We start from the raw sequence: 18628 nt of genomic DNA, 5'->3' as shown, positions 1-18628 counted from the left end.
TTTTGGAGTAATCTTATTTATAAAGAAGTAATTCTTACATTTTTGGTATAATATAATATGTCTTCTCCAAAGGCAAGATCTTCAAGCAGCTGATCGACGTCTTCTTTGTGCAGACATTGCAAATGCTGAGGAAAACCGTAGGGTTGTGGAGTTACTGATGAATTAATAATTACATACAAGCTCAGGGAAAGATGGTTTTATCTTTAACAATGAACAACCATAATAGAAGATATAAATATAATGGGTTTGTCTGCATCATAGTATGGGAACATATACACAGGAAAAAAGGCACAATTGCATAATCATAACATTCATATAATCATAATGCATCGAAAAATTTAATTTGTTGTTGTTGTTGCTATTTATAAGCCTGATGGAAGAAACAAATGGAGATTAATTCAACAAGAAAAAGAAGAAAACCAAAGAAATTTTAAGCCAGTTTTGCTTGTGAATGAAAACAATTTGCATATTCAACATATTAAAAAAAAAACTATTTGGGGTTTTCATACTAAAATATAATATCTTTAAGGATAAAACTGTGGGTCATATTAGTAGTTAAAAATTTAAAAAACTTAAATCAACCCTAAATTTATTGGTTATACTACAATCACAATAAAACGGTAGCTGTTTCTTAAACAAGACCACACAATGAGCAAATTTCATCAACATCAAAATATTTACAGAAGTTGTTTCACTTGTTATTACGCCATAGATCACATGATAACGTCAACATGGCGGATGAAGTCCGGATTGCATTCATACTCAACGAGATTTGGTTGTAGAGTACATACTCTTTTAGCGCTCAATAAGTACTCATTGAAATTAAGTACCTTCTAATTGAGTATGCAATTTCGAACGCATCCATATTATTGACTTATGCCAAAAGATTAAAGGAATTTTGATTTCTCAGTTCATTACACCTTTAATATTAGGTGGGATTATTCGCGATTAATTTAAAAAAAAAATGTGGAATTAGTTATTTCTATAATTAGTAATTTTTTAATCAATTGACAGCATTATAATATCACCTTTTATGGCAGAAAATGGAACTAAACAGAATTCATAACTTCAACATTTGTAAGTCAGAAGATGACATTTTTGAGAGTGACTGGTATAGTGTTATATTGATTTCTACAGCAGCATGATGTAGAATCCTCAAATGTAGTCATTACAGAAAACAAATGTTGTCTCAGAAATGGTTTTCTGCCACTTACATTAGACTTTAACAATCAGATTTCACCGCAGTCTATTATGGCTAGTGATTGCTTTGTTAACTCATATCGCCGAAAACCTCATATTATAAAGACCAGAAGCAAATGAAATCAGTTTGTAACTTTATAACCAATATAAACAATACAAGACAGCAGCTTCTTTCTAAATACTGTTGTGTTAGTGAGATTCATATAAGAGGAATGACTTTCAAGGCTCCCTGATACTATTCATATTTTCTGCAGAGAGAAAAAAAAAAACTTGGACATAAAATAAACAAAACAAAAAAATATTCCATATTAAATATTCCAAATATTTAGAGTAATTAAGTCTAAAGAGTAACATTCATCCCCCTTTCAAACTTTATATGAACAAAAGTTTCTACACACTGGAGAAATGTTGGCAGAATCACATTTGTCCTGGTGCAACAGAGTGTATTTCACTGTACGGCCCAAAACGGCCAAATATATCCTTCCCCACAACGATAAAGCACAGTCGTTTATCTCCTTTGCAGTCTGACACCTTGCAGGCCATAGGAAGAGGCATGGCTTTGATCTCTCCAAGGCACTTCCATCCTGAAAAAGTGCCGTTTTTGTGTTCATGGGAAACGTAAATGTAGTAGCATTCCATCTCTGCTACATGTGGATCTTTCCGATCAACGTTCCACGCGATGCCTAGTTCTTGTGTGCTTCCAATCCGAGCTAGTTTCACCACTGGCTTCTGGGGCAAGTTATAAGAGGCAGCAATAACTGGAAGCTCTTTGGGAAATGGAGTGTCTGGGAATGGATGGAGTTTGGAGTGCCACTCCTCCTATGAAAGAAAGGCAGAAACTGAAATGTTATGATATAAACTTACTGATGTATTAGTGCATGGAAAACATTAGCGTACCTCTTCCAACTGTACTGAAGAACTGACACGGTCCTCCTCCATAACATTTTGATTTTCTTCTGTTCATTAAAGAAAATGACAGCAAAACAAAACTTAAAGGAATTGCTTATGTCTTGAATAAACCATTATTTTAGAAAAAAAGAAAGATGACAAATTCAATGCCATCATACCTTTAATGGCTATAGGTGGTGTGCTTGAGGGTTTTGCTTGTTCTGGTTTTGAAGGTACCAATTTCTGCAATGCACAAATGTGGAAACAGAACTACTATGAAACAGTCTGAAAATGCACAGCTAGAATGAGAGAAAACCTGAATGAGAGAATGATGGTGTACCGGATCCGATGGCTGGGTAACCAGGCTTTCTTCATTCAGTCTGGCTGCTGAACCAGATCAAAAACACATCATGCCCACTATACAGTCAATGCAACAGAGCATTATTTATACCATCATTTGATTTTTATTCAAGATCAAATACCTGTGTCTTCTTCTGTAAGGTCAACAACCTGATTCTTAGACTGCTGAATAAAAAAAAAAAAAAAAAAAAATTAAAAAAAAAAATTAAAAGAAGGGTTTTTTTTTTTTTTTTTGTGTGGATAGATAATGGATGTTTATTTTTAGTTGAATGGTCTGTATGAGTAATTATTAATGAATTGAGTGAGATATTACAATACTATAAAAATACAAATCCTCCGAGAATAAACAAAAGCCAAGTATTGATTGAAAGAAACAGTTACCAAACTCTGCCAGAACCCTTTCTTGGGTCTTCTCAATGTGGCCATCTCACAATCATTGTCTGTTAGTGCAAAAACAATCATTTTAATGCCACAATATAAATGTTTGACATTTTTGAGGTCAGAATAAACAATAATAATAGCAACAAGACCTGCAGATGACACTGAAGCGTTGTTACTGAAACCCCCTCCATTGACTGAACTTCTGAAAAAGAAGAAAAAAAAAAAAAACATAATAGGACCCCTTTAATATTGCAGCATCTCTAGCAGATCAATCAAACAGAGCAATGTTTAGGCTGATTTTATTATTAAAAATATTAATATCTCTATCATTACTACTACATTTAAATTACTGTAAGGCGAAGCTCTTGTATTAAGAATTTTTCACATCTCATATAAATTTCGGGGACAGAAAAGCCAAGCACCTCCAGTTTCTGTCCATGCACTTGAGTTCTTACAGTGAATCTGGATTGTGGTAATTCAACAATTAAACAGATGGCTAGGATAACAAATAGCTGTAATCAGTGGTTTGAATGAGTATGCTTTGTTGGCCCTGGAACACAAATATTAAGCAGCAGTGAACGCCTCTCCAGTGAATCACACTAGTTTAGAAGACTGCAACAGCCACACATGAAAGTGAAGAAATGCCACTTGGCATACAGCACCTCAGAGAAAGAAAAGAAATGGAAAGGTGCCAAGACTCCAGCCTTGAATCATTTCTAAATTAAAAACAACTTGCCGAAAAGAAAAAGGACCACAGGGGACCACTGAGATGATTTCACTTTGATCATTATCTTTGAATATCTTCTGATTAAATAGTAAATGGAATATTTTAAGTGACTGTCATTCAAACAGCAGGCTTGCTGCCTCTGCATCATTTTCAGGTTGGAAGCGTTAAAGTGTGTACAGACCCACACCGAAAGCCCCTACAAGGGCCATATTTTACTTTATTGGTGCCAGTGATATATTATGAATGAAGTTTGTTATATGTCCAGAATACCTGAATATATTGTTTATTAGTTCAGCCGGAGAGATGCATCGCTGTGGCTGCATGAGAGGAGGACTTAAAGGAGGAGGAGACTGTATATAAAAAAAAAACCAACAGTGATGAGTTATACATAATTACAACAATAAAACTCAGATTCATGAATGTCATAGTATTATTTTCAAACCTTGGTTCTACAAATAAATCTCATAATCTAGTTCATACCTGACTGTGAGGCATCCCTAAAAACCTGAACTTCCTGATATATGCAAATATAGCATCTCCCCTTCGTTTGATCTTCCTTACATGAGCCTGCGCAAAAATAAAAAAAATAAATTAAAAAAAAACCTTGATATACCAGACAATATGTATGGTGGTTACTGACCATACTGTCCCTGCAGGACACTACAGTAATATGGATTAGTATGTTAATTAATACACACATATATTTCAATATGGAAATAATGGGAGAGAGCTAAAAGTGCAAATGTAATGCAATGCAAGTCCACAGAAATGGGAAAGCTGGTCACTCACTTCCAGTTTCTTGATTCTGGCATCGTATCTGGGTTCCCCATTCACCTCACCGATTCTCTCCATCAGATTCTTCATCTTGTAGTCAGACTGCTCGACTGCAGTCACAACCTTATGTGAAATAATCTTTTCAACCTGTTAATAAACAGGTAACAAATGGGCTGAGATCATACGCAGTTCTGGAAACATGCACACAAGTGTACAGCTGGTTTGTGTATTCAATATTAAATTATAATTGAGGTAACAAATACATTAGATTAAGATCATGTAAATTAATAGTATCACAATTTTTTACATGGTTTGTTTGGCTGCACGGTCAATTGCTTTCTACACTGTTGACGGTACCCAATGACTTCCATAGTAAACCCCCCCCCCCCCCCCCCCCCTCCCGGTTGCTAATTGTTTTGACAGAATTGAACTTAATTCAAAAGAATGTCCAATCATTTGAGGAACACTCCGTATTTCAGAGAGTAAATACACTAAATGCACGTAAAAAAAATAAAAAAAATAAAAAAAAAAACAGCCTTTCCATTTTACAAACAAGGTGATAAAGACTTATCAAATCCGCTGACATTTAATTAATATTGTTGGAGAAAAGTGCCAAACTTGCCTCAGATCGCGCGAGCTTGCTCTCCTTCTGCCCACTGTCTTGAACCAAGTGTACTGTGCTAGAGTCGTCTTCATATCTGGACCTTTTCATCCCTGAGAAGTAAAGATGCAAAGCTCATTTCATTTCGAATGATCAGCAATTGCATTTCATGATGAAATCCAACCAAATCTGAGATGGAATAAAGCATTAGTTCATTCATTTCAGATTAAACAGAAAACTAGATTAAATCGTAGCCATTGTATTTATCTTTACTAATTCAGAAAACTGGCTCAAAGCATGTCATCGTGCTTTCGATACATAAACACATCTATACTTAGTGAATCAAACAAGCCGGAAGTGGCGTGCTTTAACAGTTTACGGCAACAACAAGCGTTACCGACTCTTCTAGCTTCACTAATGATACATGGCCTTTGTTCTGAAACGTAAGCTACATTCGACGATAACCAGACGCCGCTAACAATTTAAACAATGAAAAGGTACAATCCATATTGCTTACTAAATCAGTACGTTTTCTATCACCACACAAACATGCACGTAACGCGTTTTGAAAACCCACTGACTCTAGCGCTTGCCATACAACAACGCGCGTAACACATTCCAAACGGAGCCCGCGAATTCTAATGTCTGACGCCGTTTGCTTTGCGTCCTCGCAACAAAATGAAAACATTTTCAGAACCAACCTACCTGCGCTGCTTTCCAATTTAAACGGAGTTCTGAACGCGTCTTAACTACTGATCAGCTCAGTATGTATGGTTCCTACAGGGGATTTCCTGTTTCTTTAAATAATATAAGTCCTGCCACGAAAGGTAGTGGGTACCAGTGCCCGCTTTGTAAATGAATGGTTCTTTTGAGTCGAATCTTTTCAGTGAATTAGTTGAACTGGTTCACAAAACTGGTCTAAACGATAACGTTTACATTTATCAACCGATTTCAGAGGTTTGCGATCTACATGCAGTTAAAATAACCTTGCCTCCAGTTATTTAGTTAGGTTTGGAAAATGTTTCATTTTCGTAAGAAATTGAGAAAACTCACACTTGTCTCACTTAATTAACTAACTTAATTAACTAACTTAATTTGAATGTCCATTAAATTAAGTTGTTTTATTGCTTTCTCTGTGTTCAACCCCAACATTTTAGCTTTTCTTGTGCTTCAGGTCAGAACACAGCTCATGGAAAAAAATCGAAATAAAACATCTTTAAACACCAATAATTTACCATCCTTGAGAAAATTGAATACAACCAACGAATACAAAAAGTAACACACTGGTAGTCTCCTTTTTATTTTGATAGCACTCAGATAAACTCCACAACAAACATTAAAAGATGCATCTGATAAGCCTTTATGGATCCAGTAAAACTTAGTTACAGTGGTAAAATATTATGCACTGATACAGCACACAGTAAAAATATAGTAAAAGTGATATGTAATATTAAAATATATATGTTGTACAACTTGTAGTAAAGTGAATAATATAAAAAGCGAGTACAACGGTACAATAATGTAAGTGATATAATAGATTTAAAATAGCACAAAGTATATGTATAATACCATAATAAATAATAATAGATGAATAATAGCAAGAAGAATATGTAATATCAAGGGTGGAATAATACAGAATTGACAAAAATTAAGAATAAATTAATAGTAAATTATAAAGTAAAATAAATAATACAGCAGAAAAAAAAAACATGTTTACAGCCTGGTTCAAAAAAGGTTTTGAAGAGCACCTATCATGGAATTTTGAAATTTACCTTTCATGTAGTGTGTAACATAGATCTAAGTGAACAAAAACTTCCTGCAAAGTTTGAATATGACAGTGAACCGTATATAAAGTTATTGTCTTTCAAAAGTAAGAGTCGACTCTGAGTCATTTTATGAATCGTTAGAAGACCGAAGCTTTTTCTCTGACTAGACGACGTCAACTTGTCAAGTTATTTGAATACGACACGCCCACTTATTGCGCTCCAAGACGCCAGTGAAAACTAGAAAACATCATGGCGACGAGACGCTGTGTTTTGAAGTGCGACTCAAAAGCAAACTTTTTTCATCTGCCCAAGGATGAGCAGTATTTGAAGACTAAGTGGCTACAATTCATATATACAACTGTACCACAGAAGTATAGTCCGAGCCTTGTGCTTTGTTCACGCCATTTTGAAGACGATTGCTTTACCAACTTAAATGCAATCAAACTTGGATTCGCGAGCCGGCTGATATTGAAGGAAGGTTCAGTTCCAAGTGTATTTGCATCAGCTTCCTCCTCCGTATCACAACCTGTAAGTGTTATTAATAATTGTTGCTTTTACGTTTTATGTAGCATGCTTAATAATTGTTTGGTTTGTTGTGTAAGCACCGTTTAGCTTCTAGGTCTTCAATGACAATTGTATTGAGATATGTGAATTGTTTGTCGTTGTGTTGTCTGATCAGTATTTTAAAGTTGCAAATTGTTTCTGTGTAGTTGTAGCCCCAGTTAAATAACTATTACTATGTTAATTTTTTATATATGCTTTCTATCTTTTCAAAGTACATATAATGTGGTGGGGGACATTTATGTTCTTCTATTTTGGTTGTAAATGCACTTATATTGTAATTTTCTTTTAGAGTACATCAAAACAGATTGAATCAGCCAAAAGCTTGTTCGTGGAGGTGGAATGTCAGACTGATCCTCCACAAACAATGTCAGTGGGAACACAGACAGAACTGACAAAGATGTCTGTTGGCACACAGCTATCTACTGGTACACTGAGAGAAACACACACTAGGAGCAAAGGTATGTTAAATGGGTTTTAGTAATAGATTTTTGACTCCAATAATTATAAAAAAAATAAATTGTGTGTGTGCGTGTGTGTGTGTGTGTGTATCTATGTATAAAAAAAGTTTTTCTTTTTTCAGGATTACAAGCAACAGTTTCTTTTAAAATTGTTGGCACAGAAACCACTGCAGCTGTTTATGATGTACCATTTTCAGCAACACCTGTAAAGGCTACTGGATTTCGACCACATAAAAGACCTAGACTGGACTTGGAGGAGGAAGAAGAGGTGGAGGAAGAAGAAGGGTCAGTCAGAGAACCTCATGACTCAACCTTTAATCCAGGAGACTCTACAATATCTGAGGAATCTGAAATTTCGTAAGCAAAGTACACATAAGTTTAATTCTGTACCAAAACATGTTGTATAAATTAAATATAGTTATACATTTTTTTACTTTAGGTTTGTGCAGAGGACAATCTATGGTGATAACAAATTCATTGTGTTTGAAACCTGCCTGCGTGAGCTGTTTGCCACATGCCCGATATGTAAACACAAGTGTGATGTAAGTCTACGCCGGATTGGTACATATGTGGCATTCCTCCAGCTTTGCCCCAAGTGCAGTTACCACAAGCAATGGGAGAGCCAGCCCACTGTTGGTAGTATGCCCGTCGGAAACCTTCAGTTATCTGCAGCCACGTATTTTACCGGAGGATCATTCATCCAAGTGCAAAAGGTAAGCATGAAACGTTTTGTTGCACCACACAATTCTAAGTTATGATTTTTACATAATACTTCAACTTTTCTCATAGATTTGCAAGGGCATGCAATTACAGATTTTTACGTATGAAACATTCCGGAGACATTGTAGGAGCTTCCTAGAGCCTGCCATAATCCACAAATGGAAAAGTGACCAACAAAAACTTTTCCAGAAGTTTAGACAGAGTGGAAACATTGGCCTTGCTGGAGATATGCGTGCTGACTCACCTGGTAACAGTTTTTTATTTTGTAGAAGACAATGAAAACAAGGTTTGAAGATTGATAATGTACACATTATTGATTGTCTAATGTAATTTTAAAATCTACTCTTGTGTTTAATTTTAGGACATTCAGCCAAATATGGGAGTTACACGTTGATGCACACAGAGAGCAGCACTATTTTGGACATACAACTTGTTCAGGTGGGTCAGCTTTTTAAAAATAAAATCATGAACAACTTGTTTTCTATTTTCCAACAAGTTTATAATTTCTCTATTTAATGACTGATGTTACTGTGTTGTATACCTAGAGTAATGAAGTTGGCGGTAGTTACCATATGGAGAAAGAGGGCCTAAAGAGATGTCTTGATCATCTAGAGTCAAGTGGCTTAACAGTTGACTACATTGTGACTGACCGTCACACTCAGATACAGAAATATTTGAGAGAACGCAGCATTAATCAGTTTTACGATGTGTGGCATTTTGAAAAAGGTAATTGTTTTTTTTTTTACTACATAATATAGTTTAGTTAATAGTCATACTTTTTCAATACTCATTTACCTCATTGAATCAGGTCTGTCAAAGAAGCTTGAGCAACTATCAAAAAACAAGGAGTGTGTAGTTTTGAAGAAGTGGCTTCGTAGCATAAGGAACCATGTCTACTGGAGTGCTTCAACTTCTACAACAGGACCAGAGAAGGTAGCTAAGTGGTCATCCATTGTGAATCACATTCAGAATGTGCATGTACACGACAGCCCCATCTTCCCAAAGTGTGCCCATCCAGACCGTGTGTCCAAGAATGCTGCGAAATGGTTTAATCCAGGTATTAAAATAAGTTTTATATGTTTTTTTGATCAAATTCAAGACATTTATTGTTATGCCATACTATACCCCTGATAATATATATTATTGAATGCATTTGCTACTCTACCATCACATGCATGGAATTTACATTTTAACATTGTCATTACATATGCATCGCTGGAACTCCACAAAGTTGAGAAGGTTCTCTGCAACAAGAGGGTTCTCAGAGATGTGGCAAAGTTAAGTCACCACTTTCAGACATCATCGCTGGAGGCTTTCCACAGCTTGATACTGAAGTTTACACCCAAAAATGTAGTGTTTCCTTTCATGGGAATGTTGTGCAGGTAATAAATATTTTTTTTTTATTGCATTATGTAGGGAACCTGTGATTTTATGGGCTAATTTGTTTTTTGCAGATTGTTCCTTGCAGTTCTACACCATAACGAGAACATTGGTCGAGAACAAGCAACAACTGCAACAGGGAAACCAGTGTTCAAAGTGGTGTTTCCCAAGTCTAAGAAGGGAGAACCCATTGCAAGGCCATTGAAAACAGAGCCTACATACAGTATGTTTCTAAACTTTTTATTGTAAACATTTTTATTTCAAATAAATATCAAATAAATAAAATTCTTTTTTTTTTACAAATATTTTCAAGATTACGTTGATGACCTAATGAGGCTCGTCTTCGAGGAGGTTATAGTAGACCCTGCACCTTTTGTTGAGGAGCTACAGGCAATTCCTGTTCCCATGGCCGTTTCTGCCGAGTTCGAGAGACCCTTGAAGGAGAACAATTGCTCGCCATGTATCCCGGTTCAGTCGAGAGGTGGCCGAAAGCCAACATAGCGACCAGCCAGATCTGGAAACTCCTGGCGTATCCGGGATACAACACAGGAAGGAATGACCACTCTGACATGTCGGCCTAAGAAGCCCCAGCACCAGCTAACAAAGCTCCGATATGCCAAATGTCGGAATTGCCGATTTTTCAAAGAGAAGACATTCTTACTAAATTTCTATTTGTAAATAAAAATATATCTTTTTACATATAAAGTTTATTTCATTACAAGTTTAAGTCATTTCAAGTCATTGATTGTCCTTTAGAGGCAATTAAAGTTGTTGTTTTATTCAATTTCTATATTTCATTAGTCCTGCTAATTCTCATTACAAACTTACTCCTCTCTTGTTTGGTTTCTTAATGCAAGTACACAGACAGATGTGTGAATTATGTCATTAATGACTCACCCTCATGTTGTTCCAAACCCGTGAGACCTCCGTTCATCTTCGGAACACAGTTTAAGATATTTTAGATTTAGTCCGAGAGCTTTCTGTCCCCCCATTGAGAATGTATGTACGGTATACTGTCCACGTCCGGAAAGGTAATAAAAACATCTTCAAAGTAGTCCATGTGACATCAGAGGGTCCGTTAGAATTTATTGAAGCATCGAAAATACATTTTGGTCCAAAAATATCAAAAACTACGACTTTATTCGCATTGCGAGTCTTGTCAGCTGTCACACCAAAACGGAGAAGGGCTTTTTCACTTTTTCAACTTTAGTTAGTCTGTAATGTTGCTGTTTGAGCATAAAAAATATCTGCAAAGTTACAAAGCTCAAAGTCCACTTCAAAAAGAGATATTTTATTTAACAGAAATCACTTTTTAAAAATTTAAAAATGTAAAAAATTAAAAACGAACGACTCGTACAACGCATATTTTCCGGGATTTGTGATATCATAAATATCGACGAATGGGACGAGACCTGGTCGAGCTGCACTAGAGAAGGCAATGAGTGTTATAACACTATGTGAGAGACGCCCTTCCCAAGGCATATAAACTTAAAGTTGTTAAAATCATCCGGGTTTAAATCACGCTCAAATGAATTTGATTTTGACGCAATATTTACACTGAAGCTCACAGCAGGAGGCTATGGTAAGAGGCATGACATTTCCCGACCAGACGTCGAGTACTGCCAATCAATCACAACACACACTGGCCCAGCTAACCAATCACAGCACACGCTGGCCCAGCTAACCAATCACAGCACACACTGGCCCAGCTAACCAATCACAGCACATTTCGTATTTCAGAAGGCGGGCCTTCATTTAATACAGGAGAGCATAGACAGTAAAAGAAATGGACACAGCGACCCCATTGGAACTCAATTGAGACAAGTGAAGCCCATTTTTAGCGATTTTTAGCACTTCCGTTTCTGACGCGCAGACTCAAACTAAGCTTGATGACGGCAGCAACCTGTCTGACAGATGTAAATCTTCTAGTAGCTGTGCGTGCAACGGCCATCGTTAATCTTGCAGAGACGGCGAGCTTGAGCGGGGAGTTCTTTGGCCTGAGTGAGCAGGAGTAAGTATTCTGATTAATTATTTTGTATAGTATTTTAAAATGTAACGCCAGTACGCCATATCTCTTGACGTCTCCCCGATTGCCTGCGAGCTTTTCCTGCCTGTCTGTACGGTAATTTCTCTACTGTGCGACAGAGAGTCGAGTGGTTATGACGCAATCGTTAGCCTATTTTTACAAAAACTGTTTCTACGGGGCCATAATGTAACATAGAAGGTAATGGAGCCCTTTATACATTGTCGTGTATCTTTAGAAATAAATAATGGACAAATGGACCCCCAAAACAAATCAAGATTTTGTAAAAGACCATAATAGGACCCCTTACGGTTAACTAGTAAAGGCCTAGTGGGCAAACTGACTGAATATATTTGGCCAATATCTAGCCTTAGACAATACTTCCTTACTGTCTGTACAGGACACAAATATTTTGATGAAAAAAGTTTTTCTTTTCATGTTCCAAAGGTTGTAGTACAAATTCAAAGATACAAGACTGAGGTGAGAGTTTGCCCTTCATATAGGCTACAGTATTGTCTAAAGTGAAACACTGGCGAAATATATTCAGTCAGTTTGCCCACTAATCATTTACTATAGCCCTGTTAACATTCATCTCAATGAATTATTGGACTTCGTTTTGTACTGTACATTCCCTAAAGCAGCCTAAGCGAACATGCAGCGAATATCAAACCTAAAACTAACTTTTCTGCACTGGAGAAGTGGATCTTAAGCACTAAGATCAATTGATATTGAAAAAACGCAGCCCAGAAATGTCAAAGTTGCTTTGGAGTCCGTTTGACCCCAGACGTTACAGGAGCGTTATATAGGCTACATGATCCAACTTCAACCTTTATGATTTTTTTTCTCTCATGTACTGTCACCTATTCCTCAAACAACTTATTTTCTGAGAAACAGGATAGTGTCTAACTGTCTATGTTTGGTCTTTTGCTCAGCAAAAAAAAACAAAAAACAACCTCTGATTGAGATAACCTTAAATATTAAATATGTATGAACATATCGCTGTTCTTAAAAATATCTAATTCTTAAAGACTGACATATTGTGAAGAGAGGCTGATGAGATTTAGATTTAGTTTCCCTTCCATTTAATACTTTTCTTGTCTTAAACAAACAGTACTAAATATTTCAATAAATAAATACTAAGCCCATGCACTGTAAAAACTTTTTATTTCTTTTAGTATTGTGATTTAATTATTTTACCTTGATATCCTTGCTCCATTTCTTCTGTCCCATTTTGAGGGGATCCCAATCCCACACCTTCTTCTATAGCCAGATGTACTCTTTCTCTTAGGTCTTTTTGTTTTTTCATCCAGATCATCCATAACCAGTGACGTTTTTTTGGTGTGTCATCATTAAATAAATCTATGGCAAGCTGGGACCATACCTCTGATGAATATTTAGTGTTTCTATTCAAAACATCAGCTTTCTGCAGCTGGTTCATTAGAGAATCGATCCCTCCTACCTTTTTCCATTTATCTGATCTTACAAGTTTTTTTACTTTTTTATATCTCTCCATTATACAGAGTGAGAGCTCCAATTCTGACTTTGCCGATCTGTTCTTACTTCATTTGTCCATCAGACAAATCAAATCTTGGATCGTCTATGGTCATTATTTAATCTGACCAGCACCTTACTGTTTCACAACATTGTCCTGTGAAAATTTGCCTGACTGTGAGAAAGTATGTGTTATCACTGTTTTGAAAATGTTATCTGAGTTGACGTAGACGCTTCAACCTTGTGTATGTGTGTGTGGTTTTGGAAGAGGAGAAGATTGCTCCTGTTAGGTTTACACCTGGCTCCTGTGAAAGGTGTACTCATGGCCGTAACCAGGGTTTGAAAATTAGTGAGGTCTGGGGTGAGGATAAGAATTATGCAATTATAATAACAGATCTCTCACAGCTCTCTCAAGCCTCGTTCACTCCCCAGCGTTTCGAAGCGATTGTTTTAATTCCACGGACTCTAAACATACTTGCAAACGGTATAAACTAAATAACACATGCAGAATTGACCAAGGTCTGGTGACCTCATAGCTGGTTATACGGGCATGGTTGTACTGACCATACTAAGAAGACAAGTTGTGTAGAGATGTTGACCTGTGAAATGTTTGGGCCATTTTGTGTTCAAAGGGGAACTGCTACTGTCGCATTTAAATGTTGTGAAATATAGGCCGATGTCCTTGTGTGGATATTTTAAAAGTCTATCTTCACCTTAACCAATCAGAAGCACATAACTGCTTAGAAATGATATGATTTAGTTTTCTCTTTTAGCATTGATGCTGGTGTATCGCATATCTAAACAGGACGGCCTGCAAACTCCTTGAGAGCTTTTGCTACAGTGCAAGTTTTAAAATCTTTATTTGACCCTAGAGAACATACTACAACTATGTAATCTATAACCTTAAATATTAAACATGTATGAACATTTAGCTGTTTTTAAAAATATTCCATATACTGGTAAAACATTTATGTGTTTAACTGCCCAATAACAAATTGTGATGTCTTTTGCCTCCTATTAATTTTTTATCCTAAAAAATGGTTAACTCCACAGCAAGCAGAGCAAATTTTCTTACTCATAGGTTTCTTTTAAGAAATGAAGATCCTTGGATCCTTCAATCCTCCTGTTTTCAATGTGAATATCAAGGTTCACATGGCTCTTATCTGAGGCCTGGTAACTTTCCATTGTTATGCATACTTTATTTGACATGAGGGGGGACATATTAATTTCTTATGGGAAAGACGGGCACATTCAGTGTATGGGAGCTGAATACGCAGCGACATTGGCTGGACAATTTGAATGACCAGATCAGTTTGTGCCAAAGAGAGCAAAATGGAGCAACAGAGATGATCATGCACTGTAAAAAATGGTAAGAGCTATCTACTGACAAAAAAAATTTGGTAACAAGATTAAATATAATATTTTTGAGTAGTTTTTAAGGCTTGACTTTTTAAATGGAATCTACCTGAATAAGTAATGTAAAATCTCCTAAATTATTTAATCTATGACACAATGAATTTATTATCAGTGGAATGTGCTTGAGATGATTCTCAAAAGTCTGTGATGAGTAAGGCCTGTTTGTATTTGACTTTTGTTTGTAATTTTGTACAATTAAAAGACTCAATACAGCAAGCATTTGTAAAGCATTTACTGCACTAGCATTAGCAAAGTTACGGCTGATTGAACAAAGCATCATGCCTCATAGTGGTAGTACATGTAGTCATCCATAAACATAAGCTGTACTCTTATGTATAATGGTAACAATAGAAACTTCAACATTACAGACAAAAACAACAAACATAACTGAACATTAAACAATAATAAATGTTTCCCTTTACTCAAAAACACAAAAAGTAGCACTGAATTTCAATATTTACTGTCCATATCCAGTCATATGCAAAGCTGGAACTAACAATCACCGCCAAAATAAAACTACAAAATTGAGCGAATTCTCTTAAAATAAATAGGTAGCCTTTTTCTTCAGTTTAATCTGTTCCTCAATTCAAGCCTTAAAACTGCACTGTAAAAAAAATTCAGGCCTCTCTCCAACTCTATTGACTGATCACATCTAAATTTTTCAATAGGCCTAACTGAATTTGTGTGAATAGAATTTAGAAATTGAATTGAATTGAGAATTGAATTTTTGAAAATGTATATATGACCAGTCACTAGAAAATATTAAGTTGGGGAGGTTTTTCTTTTTTACAGTGTGCTTGAGTTTCCTTTTAAAAAAATGAGGTAAACACATTGGTTTTATTTGTGAAAAGTTCTCAATATTTTAGTACAAAACTGAACCGCAATTTCTTAATAAAATATACACATTTTTTAATTATCACCTTATTTTTTTTTAATGAAAATTACAAGACCCATGATTCATTTTTACAGTGTGGCATGAGACTATGGGACTGAGAGCTACGACATGTGTACTGATTGTTCTGTCATTATGGATTGTTTCACCACTTATTACAAGAAAAGGCAGTGATCCTGAGCCTGTGATGAATGGTACTGCGTCAGTCATCCATGCTTTGGGACCGAGACGAGTACGAGAAACAGCAAACGATTATATAGCAAGCTTATCTGATTCCTGGATGGACCATCCCAGCCCTCCTCATCCACACGCTATGAACATGCGGTGGAAACTTACCAACCATACAGTAAAGGAATATGGGTTAGGGAACTGTTACGTGGCACAGTTCCCACACAGCACCACTGGAGTGGACTGGTGGCCGCATCAAGAACCCAACACATCAACCATCATGGCTGTGGTGGCTGTGGCAGCAGCTCCTTTTAATGACAGCTCAACTCTGCTACAAGACGAGGAATGGAGAAAGATCAAAGTGACAAAAAGACTGTTTGGCCAGGTAGCAACAGTTAGGGACATACCAACTAATCTTACATGTTGTAGTAGAGTTACAGGAACTAATCCTTTAGGGAAAGTACCAAAGAGTAAATGCAACGTGATCTACGAAGAGAATGAAACTAATCTTGCAAGAGAGCAATCATACATTTGTGTTGTGTTTTACTTTTTTATATTAATTTATTCTTCATTCATTCATTTATAATCATTTATCATTTAATTATTTTATTATTCCATTTAATCATTATAGCCATTTATATACTCATTTTATTGATTTATTCATTGATTAGTCATTTATATTTTCTATTATTTTTCCATTGTTGTTTAGACTTATGACTGTGGTTTCAAGGGCTGTCTGTCTTTATGAATAAGAAATACGAGGGAATGTTTATGGAAACTCAAGGTTTATGGGATGTTGTTATGAATCAGTTTGGTGTTACACTACTTGTTGAATTTACTACTCTTTACCTTTTACAGTATATTACAGTCTGTACAAATAAAACCAAATTAATCCATCTCAAGTGTTTTGTGTAAGGCCAGATCTCTCTGTGGAAGACAGACTGAAGAGGAAGAACTCATTGATGCGCTGCAGAGACTGACAATGTCATTTTTAAAAAAAATAATAATTATGATGCATATAATGCATGCAACCTGTGCATCAAGAGAGAAAAATAAATATAAATAATATTTATTTTCTTTCTCTGTCAAAAATCACAAATCTAGAGTGGATGTGTTTTCAGAAAATACACACCACAAAATTTAATAACAATGCAAGTTAAATTGTTAAAGGTTACTTTAAAAATGTATGGTTGTAATGTATTGACATGCAAGTACTTATTTTTAGGTCAATAATCTATTTACTCACATATTGCCCAGACCCACAAAAGAGGTTTTTAAATAGGCAATTACAATTATGCTTACAATGTGCTCAGGGACACGGGGACAGCAATAGCGGGACAAACCACCCTCACGGATGTTTAAACTTTATGGAACTCTTCATTAAATAAATTATGTAATATATTACTGTGGTATACTTAATGTGTTATATTCAAACAATAAAATGTATAAATATTATTTTATGTTAATCGTTCACTGGCAAAAGATTGTATAGGTCCTGTGCATAGAGCCCATTCACATTGGCCCATTTGAAGATAAAGCGCCACCCTGCGGTTGGAGATGTTTTTGCAGGCTCTTGACATGTCTGTTACATAGGGATTACCTTACAGGGTGACAATATAATGATTAGAAGGATAAGAGCAAATGTTATCTGTGTACCATAGTACCACGCACACAATTTTACAGTCAGAGGGTTGCTCTGGAACATGACAGAATTTTCATTTTTAGGTGAACTATCCTTTTAGTGTTGTGGTCCCTCTCAGTATTGACGCCTTTTGAGTTTTGAGGGTTAAGTTAGGAAGAGTGCTGTGCATCTCTCCAAGCAGGCTTCATTTGAGTTTTGTTACCTAATATTTGTTTGCACGGTCTTGATGTAACTGCTCACATTTTCTTTGTTTTGCAGGCATTCACTTTGCATTACTTCTCAAACAGACATGGTGCCGCTTCCCTGCATTCATGCATGACTCTATACCCAGCACCACAATAGACAGTATTAAGCTGAAATACAAACCCCTCAGGGAAAACCGAGAACTGCAGTTTGAGCGTGAACAATTTTTTTTTTTTTTGGACTAAACACGAGTTAGGGTGGAGACAGTGTCCAGAAACTAAAGGGCCTGTATGATGATTGAATGGATAGACCAAAATAGGAGAAGCGCTTACTCACATTTTGGGATGTTTCTTTTTTTTTTTTCCAGTGTGACATGCAGAGCTAAAATAGAAACATTTGCAGATGTGTCAAAAACCAATATCAGCCAAGAACTTCACAGGCAAGAGAAGAGTGTTTTCCTGCGATAAGTAAAGCATCAGCTCGTTCTGCGCCTGCTGGAGTAGTCTGCTAATGAGTAAATCATGTTCACTGCAACTGCAGAAAATGAGAAAATGACCATTTCCTTCTGTCCAGTAGAATAATGGGAGCTGGGGGCTGGAGGTGTAGCAATACTCTGACTATGAGAATCATCCATGAGCTTGAATCCTTCCCACAGAACCTGGTGAAATCACACAAAGAGCTTTCATATGACTCACGCCCGTGTTTTGAATGTGTGGTTTGAATCAAATACACCATATAGTGCAAGTCACATTTACTGAAATTATTCAGAAGGGATTATGATGCTAAAATAGAGAGGTAGCATATCCTCATATGGTGCTGTTTGAGTGCATTTCTTGAAGGGAGCATCTGCTGTTAGGAAAAAGCAATAGAGAAATATAGTCAAGAATCATTTATTTCTTCCATCCTCATAATCTTATTTAGAAGTTTTTTTATTTTTTTACATTTACAGACTTCTGGGTTTTGCTTGCCTTAACAGTACAACATCTGTATGTTG

The 18628-nt window shown here is 36.1% G+C and overlaps 2 protein-coding genes across 3 annotated transcripts; one reads left to right on the top strand and one right to left on the bottom strand.

The window, feature by feature from the left end:
- Positions 1–181: 181 nt before the first annotated feature.
- LOC109046016 (activating transcription factor 7-interacting protein 2-like) lies at positions 182–5801 on the bottom strand. 2 transcript variants are annotated; one of them, XM_042725870.1, is made up of 12 exons: positions 5637–5801; positions 4953–5044; positions 4346–4477; positions 4037–4123; positions 3827–3906; positions 2979–3031; positions 2830–2888; positions 2571–2613; positions 2429–2475; positions 2268–2331; positions 2098–2156; positions 182–2019 (listed from the first exon to the last, which is right to left on the bottom strand). In XM_042725870.1, the coding sequence occupies exons 2-12, from the start codon at positions 5040–5042 to the stop codon at positions 1618–1620; spliced, it is 1116 nt and encodes a 371-aa protein (XP_042581804.1). In that variant the 5' UTR covers positions 5043–5044; positions 5637–5801; the 3' UTR covers positions 182–1617. The 2 variants fall into 2 exon arrangements, with proteins under 2 accessions (XP_042581804.1, XP_042581814.1); XM_042725880.1 differs by lacking the exon at positions 5637–5801 and adding an exon at positions 5449–5597.
- Positions 5802–7172: 1371 nt separating this feature from the next.
- LOC122138752 lies at positions 7173–10320 on the top strand. Its single transcript, XM_042733061.1, has 11 exons — positions 7173–7225; positions 7551–7719; positions 7842–8076; positions 8159–8432; positions 8509–8686; positions 8801–8877; positions 8985–9165; positions 9248–9496; positions 9650–9821; positions 9894–10042; positions 10133–10320. Exons 2-11 carry the CDS (start codon positions 7626–7628, stop codon positions 10318–10320), a joined length of 1797 nt encoding a protein of 598 aa, XP_042588995.1. The 5' UTR covers positions 7173–7225; positions 7551–7625.
- The last annotated feature ends 8308 nt before the right edge of the window (positions 10321–18628 follow it).

Source organism: Cyprinus carpio, chromosome A3 (genome assembly GCF_018340385.1).
Source record: "Cyprinus carpio isolate SPL01 chromosome A3, ASM1834038v1, whole genome shotgun sequence".
NCBI classification, from domain to species: domain Eukaryota; kingdom Metazoa; phylum Chordata; class Actinopteri; order Cypriniformes; family Cyprinidae; genus Cyprinus; species Cyprinus carpio.
The sequence above is the reverse complement of the archived record's forward strand: the minus strand, read 5'-3'. Positions and strand labels throughout refer to the sequence as shown.